An 11,356-nucleotide genomic window follows, 5' to 3' on the forward strand; every position below is an offset into this window, starting at 1 on the left:
TAGCGAAAGCAGAGACGGAGTCGGCGAAGGAGTCGTTTGATCGGGTGGAAGCGGAGGCGAAGTCGGTGAAGGAGTCATTAGGTCGGGCGGTGGAGGACTTTCGCGGCTCCGACAAATATCGGGAGGAGCTCCTGGAAAGTGGCTTTGCATCGTACCGGGTGGGGTATGAAGACGCTCGGGATGCAGTCCAGGCCTTATACCTGGAGCTTGACCTCGACGGCATTGTCACCCCAGGATCGGAGGACCAAGCCACAGAAGAGGTGGCCGACCCATCATCGGGGGACCCTACTGCGGTGGAGGAAGCCATCCCGGAGCAGGTCGCCGAAGGGGAGACGGCCCCGACCTCCGATCCAGTGTCGACCAGAGCAGACACACCGGCTGCCCCCGAGCTTCTCCCGGTTGAAGAGGTCGACTCTGAAGAATAATCGGAGTTTTGTTGTTCTTGTTTTGGTTTATATACTTGTAATCGGGCTTCGGTCCAATTTTGTGGACTCGATGTATTTATGAGTGAAATCAAGAATTTTCAACTTTCTTCCCTTTGCGTATTAAGACGCATTCTGGGATGTGTACTTCACTGAAACGCTTCCCAAGTATAGAGTCATAGACCCAACGTACCTTATTAGGTCACTCGGTAATATCCTGGTTCGTTAGCTGAGATAGTCAGCAGCGTGCGCCACGGAAAAGGCAAGGCGAGTTTCGATTATAGATCGGTCGTTCCGACTATAGATCAGTCATTCCGACAGTCGTAGGATGCGACCGTCGAAGGCGTGAGTCGAACGTCTATCGCCCGATCGTAAGTTGGGCGTGTTCGTCGAGTCAAAGGTCAAAGTCGAGTGTACGTCGCCCGGACGTGAGTCGAGCGTGTTCGTCGAGTCGAAGGTCGAAGTCGAGTGTACGTCTCCCGGACTTGAGTCGGGCGTGTTCGTCGAGTCGAAGGTCGAAGTCGAGTGTACATCGCCCGGGCGTGTTTGTCGAGTTGAAGGTCGACCGACCTCCGGACATAGTCCGATGACCCGATCATTCCGTAGGGTCAAATGTTGTCCGATGCGTTCAGTCGGATGGCACCCGATGCGTTCAATCGGGAAAATGATAGCAAGTCGAGTTTCCATTACCCAGACCTTGGTCGGGTACATACGTCACGATGCGTGATAAACGGCGGCAAGCCGAATATCTTTCGATCGGTCATGACCTGGTCGGTAGGTCGCGAACACGACATTGGGCGCGTTGGCACTTGGCCTTTCTTGGCCGGAGCCAAGTCGGTAAGTTAGCCGATTATTTTGCCCGAGAGTTTGACTGTAGAAGGAGTGTGACTCCCATCGTTGTGGATATATCGATCATCGTAAGTGTCCGATGTGTCGTTGGCGATCGGGCCATTGATTTCCGATGGAACGTTGGGCCCAAATCGGAGCGTCGGGGCTCGTACTCCTGGCGAACGCCGACCCACAATCAAAGAGTCGAGATTCCGGACTCTGAAGTTTTGAAACTGAATTTGTATTTGGGATGAGGGGATACAGAGTTCACTGGTAGTACAATCTCAGATTGTCGGCATTTCAAGTCCGAGGGATGGCCGTTCCTTCTAGGGTCTCTAGTCGGTAGGCTCCCGGCCGATAGGTGTCAGCTATCTTGTAGGGTTCTTTCCAGTTCGGGGACAACTTCCCCTGGTCCAGGGGCTTCGAGACTTCCGCCTTCCTTAAGACCAGGTCTCCGGGTCGAAAAAGCTTCGGCTTAACCCTGGCATTGTAGTACCGGGCCACCTTTTGTCGGTAGGAAGCCATACGGATCTGTGCCTCACATCGGAGTTCGGGCAAGAGGTCTAAGTCGGCTCTCCGACACTCGGAGTTGCCCGGCTCACTATACTGCTCGACTCTGATCGACGGTAGCCCGATCTCCAGCGGGATCATTGCTTCCGTTCTGTAGGCCAAGTTGAAGGGAGATTCCCCGGTTGGGACATGGGGCGTCGTTCGGTACGCCCATAGAGCAAAGGGCAGTTCCTCAACCCAGAGGCCCCTGGCTTCATTCAGCCTGGTCTTCAGTCCGTGTAGAATGGTTCGGTTGGTCATTTTTACCTCATTGTTAGACTGTGGATGCCCGACTGAGGTCAGCCTGTGCATGATATGAAATCTCGCACAGAAGTCTCTGAAGTCCTGGTTGTCGAATTATCATCTATTGTCGGTGATAATGGTGTTTGACAATCTGAACCTGAAGATGATGGACTTCTGGACGAAGTCTTCCATCTTCCGCTCGGTGATTTGCACCAGAGGTTTGGCTTCCACCCACTTAGTGAAGTAGTCGATCGCGACGACTATGAACTTCTGTTGACCGGACGCCGGAGGGAAAGGTCCGAGTATGTCGATTCCCCACTGGGCGAAGGGCCATGGGGCGACGACGGGAGTCAGCTGGCTGGCGGGTCGGTGTTGTATGTTGGCATACCTTTGGCATGGTTCGCACCTCCGAACCAACTCAGCCGCATCTTTCTTCATGGTGGGTCAGTAGTAACCCTGTCGTAGGACTTTGTAGGCCAAGGATTTGCCCCCTAAGTGATTACCGCAGATCCCTTCATGCACTTCTCTGAGTGCATAGTCCACGTCGGTTGGCCCCAGACACCTCAACAAGGGAAAAGAGAACGACCTTTTATAGAGTCGGCCGTCCACCATCACATATTGGGAAGCCACCCACCGGAGTCATTTGGCTTCCGCAGGGTCTTCGGGGCTAGTTTCGTCGGTCAGGTACTGAACGATCGGATCCATCCAGCTCGGCTCGATCGCCAGTTGTAGCACCTCCTCAGTCTTGTCGATGCTTGGTTGCTCGAGACTTTCTACGAGTGTCCGGCCCAAAGTGCCATAGTCGGATGTCGCGAGCCTGGAGAGTGCGTCGGCCCGAGCATTTTTCGCCCTAGAAATGTGGGAGATCTCGAAGTACTTGAAGGACGCTACGAGATCTCTTACTTTCTGGTGATATTTGGCCATGGTCGGATCCCGCGCTTCGAATTCGCCTTTGACCTGCCCAACGATCAGTTGAGAGTCGGAGAAGACCTTGAGGCTATCGACCCCGAGCTCCCATGCCAACCCCAAGCCAGCGATGAGTGCCTCATATTCGGCTTGATTATTGGAGGCCTTGAAGTTGAATCGGAGGGCATGCTCGGCAACCACTCCCTTCGAGTCGGTGAGCAGGAACCCGACCCCGCTTCCTCGAGCATTGGAAGCTCCGTCGATGTGCAATACCCAGGTTGAATCGGGGTCATATTCGGAGGTCCCAACCTCTTCGGGGCTCCCCTCTTCCGACGCTTGATCGATCGTCGGGCACTCCGCGACAAAGTCGGCCAGAATCTGGGCTTTCAGAGTAGGTCGCGGTCAGTACTGAATGTCGAACTCGCTCAATCTCACAGCCCACTTTGCCAACCGTCCTGATGTGTCAGGATGGTGCAGGATCGCTCTTAGGGGTTGGTCGGTGAGAACCACGATAGCGTGTGCCTGGAAGTATGGGCGGAGCCGCTGTGCTGAAATGACCAGGGCAAATATCATTTTTTCTGCCTTCGAGTACTGAGTTTCGGCTTCGTGGAGCACTTTGCTGATGTAATGTATTGGTTGGTGAACTCGGTTCTCGTTCTCTCGGATGAGCACCGAGCTAACTACCTCTGGAGAGGTAGCCAAATAAAGATACAGTGTTTTCCCGACCTCCGACCTCACAAGCAGGGGTGGAGAAGTCAAATATTTCTTCAGTTCCTCGAAAGTCCGTCGGCACTCGTTCGGCCAAGAGAAGTGCTTTGCTTGTCTCAGGGTTTTGAAGAACAAGAGGCACCTCTCGGCTGATCGAGAAATAAATCGACTGAGCGCGATGATCTTTCTGTTGAGTTGTTGCACCTCCTTTTTGGTGTCCGGATGTCGCATGTCGATGATTGCTTTGATCTTCTCGGGGTTGGCCTCGATTTCTCGTTGCGAAATGAAGAAATCGAGGAACTTCCCCGAGGTCACCCCGAAGGTGCACTTAGTCGGATTCAGCTTTATCCGATGTCGTCGTAGAGTGTGGAAGGTTTCTTCGAGATCTTGCACGTGATCTGAAGTTTGCACACTCTTCACCAGCATGTCGTCTACGTACACCTCCATGTTGCGCCCGATTTGATCTTTGAAGACCTTATTGACGAGTCGTTGGTAGGTAGCTCCGGCATTCTTCAGACTGAAGGGCATTACTCTGTAGCAGTAAAAGCCCTTGGCAGTCATGAAAGCCATATGCTCCTCGTCCTCGGACGCCATCCGGATCTGGTTGTATCCGGCGAAGGCATCCATGAAGCTGAGCAGTCGATAGCCGGACGTCGCATCCACCAGCTGGTCGATCTTCGAAAGTGAGAAGCTGTCCTTCGAACAGGCCCGATTCAAGTCGGTATAGTCAATGCAGATCCTCCACTTTCCGTTGGCTTTCTTCACCATGACGACATTGGCGAGCCAATCGGGATACGTGGTCTCTCTGACAAAGCCCACCTCGAGTAGCTTGTCCACTTCTTCGTCGATGGCCTTCTGCCTTTCGGGAGCAAAAGACCGCTTCTTCTGCTTCATCGGCCGCATGCCAGGATTGATGTTGAGTCGGTGGGTCATTGTCTCCGAGGGGATGCCGGACATATCCGCTGCCGACCAAGCGAATACGTCGGCATTGGCTTTCAACAGCTCTATGAGCTGTCGTCGCCCTGGGTCGAATAATTGCGATCCGACCCTGACCACCCGTTCGGGATTTTCTGTTATTGGGATGGAAACTAGCTGCTCGGCTGGTTCACCCCGTTCCTGCTCTTTCCGTTGATCCAGCTTGTCGATCGACAGAGAACCCTCTCGCGCGTCGCTCCATGTCGAGATTTGGAAGCATCGTCGGGCGAGTTGTTGGTCCCCGCGTATTTCTCCAACTTCATTTTTAGTCGGAAACCAGACCAGCAGATGATACGTCGAGACTATCGCTCTGAAGGCGTTTAGTCCAGGTCTTTCAAGTATGGCGTTGTAAGCCGAAGACACTTGGACGACTGTGAAAGTTAAATGGGCGGTACTTTATTGTGGTTCGATTCCAGCCGTCACAAAAAGTGTAATTTCTCCTTCTACTGCGACGGCGTCTCTAGCGAAACCTACCAGGGGCGTAGAGACTCTCCTGAGCCGATCAGTAGATAGTCACATTCGGAAGAAAGTCGAGTAGAACAAAACATTGGTCGAACTTCCATTATCGACGAGAATTCTTTTTACATCATAATTAGCTATTGTTGCCGAGACAACAACAGCGTCATCATGGGGAGTTTGGATTTCCCGAGCATCTTCATCCGTAAAGGTGATTACATTATCCTGGCGCAGCTTTTTCGTCGACTCCTCTGTAGCAGTCATCCCCCGATCTGCTTGTTTGGAGATCATGTTGATGACCCCGACCGTTGGTTGGTTGTTCGCCGCTTCCTCAGTCGATTGGGGTCGTCGGTCGGGGACGGGTCGAGTCGGCAGGCTGCATCGAAATTTGCCGAGGTACCCTCGTCATATGAGGGCCTCAATCTCATCTTTGAGCTGGATGCACTGCTCCGTGTTGTGGCCGTGGTCCCGATGGAATCGACAGTACTTTCGTCGGTCGAGGCCTTTTGCCTTCAAAGGCGGAGGCCGCAGCAGATATTCTTCTCCTTCGATCTCCATCAAGATCTGCGCACGAGGAGCAGAAAGAAGAGTATAGGAGTCATACCTGTGATGCATCGGCCTCGGACTCCACCGTCGGGGAGGTCTCGGGCTACGTCGTCGGAGAGATTTCAGGCTCGACTGTCAGGGCGAGACCCGTTTGTCGGTCAGAGGCCGCTAAGCTCGGCAGGGGCCCGACCTTTCCTTCGCTTTTCCTTCGAGCCCTTGGTCTCGGTCAGGCGCCGGTTGGAAGCTCCTTCGTCTACATGCATATATTTGTACGCACGTTCTAGCAGTTCGGCATATGTTCGGGGGAGGGTCTTGTCCAAGGAGTATGTGAATCGGGACGCCCTCAGTCCCCGCTTCATGATCGAGATAGCCATATCTTCATTGAGGTCCCGAACCTCAAGCGTGGCTGCGTTAAATCGCACCATGAAGTATCGGAGCATCTCGTTTTCTCCCTGTTTGAGGGAGAAAAGGCTATCTGAGGTTCGTGGTGGCTTCCGACTGGTGCTAAAATGGGCCACGAAAGAATGCTCGAGCTATCCGAAGGAGTGGATACTCCCGGAGCGAAAGTCGGAGTACCAAGCCCTGATGGCTTTGCGAAGCGTGGCGGAGAAGCCGATGCAGAGGAGGGCGTCGATCACCCCTTGGATCGTCATGAGAGCCTTATAGCTCTCTAGATGGTCAACAGGGTCGGTAGAGCCGTCGTAAGGCTCCACGTGTGGCATCTTGAACCGACTGGGGATCGGTTCGTCGAGTATGAATCTGGAGAGGGGTTGGGCGGTCTGGAAGTCGACATCGTTCGAAGACTTCTGACCATCCACCTGGAGCTGGACGAGCCGACGGTCGATTTTTTCGAACCTACGCTCGTAGTTGTCCATCCATCGGTGCTGGGAGACTCCAGGAGTCGAATCTCCCGATGAACCCGAGAGGGAGGCGGACGGTGTCCGCGGCCGCTTCTCTTTCCTTGCTCGCTCGAGCTGGGAAGGAGAGGGGCACTGAGACCGATGGATGTCGCGTCGTGGTGGTCTCTCTCCCTCTCGATGGGAATGCGGGGACAGCTGCTCCTGAGGTGGAGACGGAGATCGATGCAGGCATCGGCGGCTGCCCCTGGATGGCATCGGGTTCACTGCCGGTTGCTCCGCCGGTGAATGCGGCAAACGAGTGGGTTGTTGAAGGCTCTTGACCGCGTCTGCCAACACAGTTATCTGCCGCACGATCGTCACGATCTGCGCCTCCGTGGTCACCATGGGATGGGGAGAGCTAGGCTCCACCGTGGGGAGTGGTGGAGAGGCTTCTTCTCGGCGGGAAGAGTGTCTCGCCGATCCGGTAGCTCTCGACCGCTGAGCCCTGGTTCTTGTCATCTCGAAAAAATTCTTCAAACTCTGTGGAGGTCATGTGCCCACTTCCCCTTTCCTGGCGCATCAAACCTATTGCGGCCAATCCCCTCGTCGCCTGGTCGCCGGGAACGAGCACCTGCAAGGGAAAGTCTACACTGACCGGAGATGCCTCCGGCGGGGACCCTTCGACGGTCAAGTCAGAGAGGAGACTAGGCAACAGTAGAGAGGAATCAGGGGACTCAGCGATGGAGGGAGCGAGAGAGGTCCCGTGTAAGCTGCTGCCTTACCTCGTTTTATAGTAAGAGGTGATATGGTCCCGCCGTTGGTGATGTAGACAACTGAAGGGTTGTCAAATTGCCGCAGGTTGTCATATCGTCGACGTGCTGACAGGTCCTAGAAATTAATTCGCATCCTTGACAGGATAGCACCCCAAGTTCCTGGCAGGACAACGTCCCCTGGCGGCTGCACGGCCTATCCTTGACAGGACTGCAGCCCATGCCGTTCGTTCGACGTTTTTGAGAGGGGCCGGCCGACTATATATCGGGATTTGGCTATCAGGTGGCAACTCGGGAGCACAGTCGGCGTCTAGAAGGGCCTGTAGAAGTCGGGCATCGATTGTCCAATCCGACAAGGAGTCGGCGATGTCCCACCCGACAGGGGGTCAGCGATACAGGGTCGGCTTCAGGGGATCGGAGGCAGTGTTGGGCTGTTTGGCCGACATGTTCGGGCAGGGCATCATCGGTAGTTACTGTCGGTGTCGCCCGTTGCCAGACGGGCAAAGTTGGTCGGTCCATCTCGAGGACGGGTCGGCATCGGAACCCATCGGTGAGTCGACGTCAGAGTCAGTCGGTATATCAGTCGGTATATCCCAACATATGGGTGTCTTGGCTCAGACTCCTACTAATGATGCTCTTTACGCATGACCGATGGTCTATCTGTAGCTGATCAATAGATTAACATATTGCGATATAATTGGACAAAGACTAAGAGGTATGCATCAAACCTTTTTATCAAACTTATCTGACTCAATCTAAATGATAAAAGAATTGATCAAACATTCAAGAAATGCATTTATTATCCCACTGTAATGCACAAGTATTGATTTTTTTTTCCTTCTAAATTCAAGTTGGAATGTAGATCTAAGTTTGACGGACTAGATGTAAATATTAACTAATTCTTTGAGGGTATCATTTAATTGATCTTTTCTTTTTTTAAAAAAAAAATAGTTCATCATTTTTCTTTTTGAGAAGAAAAATATTTGGATCTGTATCCGTATTTCCACGTCTCATTTTCATATTGATTGAGGTCCATTCCATCAGCAAATTCATTGAATTTCAACGAACTCCATTCTTTTTTGTTATATTATATCTATTTTCATGTATCTCCAAATTTTTTGAATTTCGGCTAACTCTATACATTTTTGTTATATATATATATATATATATATATATATATATATATTGATGAGAATGGGAGCGAGATCCACCCAATGCATTAATGTGATTTGATATTTACATGCAGATTTTTTACAAGGTGTTGTTGTTGGGTTGTGGGTCCTTTGCCTTTTTACATCAAACAAACAGGGAGGAAGAGCATCCGATGAAACTACGAAGGTGGGAAGGTATCCTTTCAGGCTTCCTACTTTATTTTCCTTTATCCATTTCCTTCACCCATTAGCCTTGACACCACTGACTCGAGGTAGCGCTTGTTCTTTACAGAGCAGCACAGAATCCATTCCTGTAGCGAGGAGACTATTCGGCTGAAGATAATCCTTGGGAGATGGGCTTCAAAACAGAAAAGCCTCTTGTTTCTTTCCTTTCAAATCATCCAACACACTATTCCTACCTACCAAGGTGTCCCATGCTTTTGGTTTGATTTGGTTTGGGAGTGAGAGTCTCTGCTCTCTCCATAGATCGTCAATAGAATTGAAGTTAAGATTGATGTTTAGCTTCTGTCCGATGAGGTTCCAGATTTGCCTGGTAAAGGTGCACTCTGCGAAGAGGTGATCTGCTGATTCCTCATCTTTTGCACAGAGCGGGCATTTGAACTGAATTTGCATGTGCCTCTTTTCCAAATTCTTTGCTGTCAATATTTTGTTTTGAAACAGAAGCCAATTGAAGATTTTTAATTTTGATGGAAGCGGTGTTTTCCATAGTAGTGGTGCAAGATAAGACGTTGTTCCCCCATGCAATAGATGATTGTAGCAATTTCTAGTCGAGAATTTTCCTTTCACATCCCATTTCCATATTATTTTGTCAGATGTGGTTGTTAAGTTCGCCTCAAGGAGAATGTTTGCCAGCTGATCTATTTTTGCTTCGGTGAACCTGTTTAATGTCTCTCTAAAGAGTGTCCTCTTATCGCAGTGGTTCAGGAATTTTGCCACTGAGATCTCTGGCTGTAATGTCAACATGAAGAGTTCTGGGAATGCTTCTTGCAGAGGGGAATCAGCTATCCAGTGATCCATCCAAAACGAAACTAATTTCCCATCACCCACCTCAAATCGACAACTTTCGTGGAAAAAATCTTTCATCTTCAAAATATTGCAGAGCCGTTTTTACTTCCATTTGAGTCCATACCATTCGGTGGGTAGCCTCTGTAAGGAAGGTTTAGCACAATACTATGCCAAGGCTTTGTAGGATCTTTGTATAGGTGCCATCGTCTTTTTGTCATGTATCGCATGAATGTTTTGCTTATTTGAACTAAGCGGTCGATGAACCTTCCCTTGAATCTCACAAGCCACGAGCTAGTCTCGGTCGCGGTGGCCTGCTGGTCATCAGATGGTGGATAAGCAATCACCTCCAAGACATATAAAATAACGAGGGGACCGTAACAAGGACTTGGGGCCCGTCGTCTCTCTCTCGCTGGAAGATGGACTGGCTTGGTTGAGGCGATCTCGTGCCGTCTAGAACTCGACCTCAGATTACGTGGCAAAATTTGTCAATGGGTGCGCTGACACGCGTCCTGGCAGTCGGACACTTGGTGCGAGACCGCGCTGCCAACCTTGTACCTTCAGGCTGAAGGGCCACGTTGCATCCCATCCCGCGCGATAAGCTACCAGGCCCTGCTGGTTTGCGGGCTTTAATATGCCCGCTCCCCTCCTGCCCCGTCCCGTCACTCCCTTGCAAATGCTCTCTTCCTCAGGCAAAGAACAGCACCAAGGCGATACTTCTTGTGGAACTCCACGCTAATCAATCATCAGGTACGTAGTCTTGCGGACGACTCATGCGAATGGGCACCCACCAGGGCTCCACGGTGCGGATGCTGCTGCTACTCGCTCTGCTGCTCCTAGCGGCGGCGGTGGCGGCGGCGGCGGCTTTCGCAGAGACAACAGAATCTGGTGCAGAGGAGGAGGAAACCGGGAAGGCAGAGGAGGAGGACTCGTCCGAGTCTTGGACCATCTGGGCCAAGGACAAGATCTCTGAGGGATTGGGTCTCAAACACCAGCAGAAGCAAGAGGAGGAGGAGGCAACTCAGAAGGCCCGAGATGCTGTGGAGAGCGCCAAAATAAAGGCCCAAGAGATGGCTTCCGGTGAGTGATTACGAATTAAAATAAATCGACATCTATCGGTGCCGTGAACTGACGAAAACCAGTCCCTTTCCCTAGCTTGTCTACTACTTACACTACTAAATATACATGTTCGTACAAATCCGCAGACAGGGCGTCGGACATCAACGAGGCAGCCAAGCAGGCTGCCCATGCAACGGGCGAAGCAGCTAAGAGGAGCAAGGATAAAGTGCAAGAGCTTGCCTCCGGTAAGGACATCATGACCTAACCTGCCAGATCAAGCGGAATAGAGATAAATACTATCCCTATATGATTATCATATGTAGAACGAGCGGAGGGTAGATGATAAGACAGATTTCCGTCAGGTCCGAATCTCTGACTACTTATCCTGTCGGTATCATAGATTGAGCTTTTGTTGCTGAAATTTTTGGCAGAGATGGGACGCCGTGCTGCAGAGAAGGCAGGCGAGGCAGGAGAATGTCTGATGGAGAAGACAGGGAAGTCCAAGGATGCCGCCGTGGGTACCACTAAGGAGGCTGCGAGCGGGGCCACAAGGGAAGCGGCGGAGGCCCAGGAGCAGCTCCTCAAGGCCAAGGAGAAGGCCAAAGAGAAAGTTAAGGAGGCGTATGATGCCGCCAGAACCAAGGCCGGAGAAACTCTGGATGCCGCCAAGAAGACCGTTGCCTCCGACTACGAGACCTCAAAGGAGAACATCATGGGAGGTTCTTCTACACGAGAAGATGAGCTCTGAGCATTTCTTCTTTTCGTACGTGTGAGATGGGAGTGTGTGGCATCCACAGTCTCCTTCTTCCTTGTAACATACAAGCTGGAACTCATGTGTACGGTTTCCTTATTCGGTAATGGAGTTCGCGAATCCTGTCAAA

General features: G+C 51.6%; 2 protein-coding genes across 2 annotated transcripts; one reads left to right on the plus strand and one right to left on the minus strand.

Annotated features, from left to right (window-relative positions):
• Positions 1-8,753: 8,753 nt before the first annotated feature.
• Positions 8,754-9,431, minus strand: LOC140857793 (uncharacterized). The gene has a single exon (XM_073256985.1). It carries the CDS (start codon positions 9,429-9,431, stop codon positions 8,754-8,756), a length of 678 nt encoding a protein of 225 aa, XP_073113086.1.
• Positions 9,432-10,012: 581 nt separating this feature from the next.
• LOC105034330 (uncharacterized) lies at positions 10,013-11,356 on the plus strand. Its single transcript, XM_010909452.4, has 3 exons — positions 10,013-10,496; positions 10,622-10,720; positions 10,907-11,356. Exons 1-3 carry the CDS (start codon positions 10,190-10,192, stop codon positions 11,221-11,223), a joined length of 723 nt encoding a protein of 240 aa, XP_010907754.1. The 5' UTR covers positions 10,013-10,189; the 3' UTR covers positions 11,224-11,356.

Source organism: Elaeis guineensis, chromosome 1, assembly GCF_000442705.2.
Source record: "Elaeis guineensis isolate ETL-2024a chromosome 1, EG11, whole genome shotgun sequence".
Lineage (NCBI taxonomy): Eukaryota > Viridiplantae > Streptophyta > Magnoliopsida > Arecales > Arecaceae > Elaeis > Elaeis guineensis.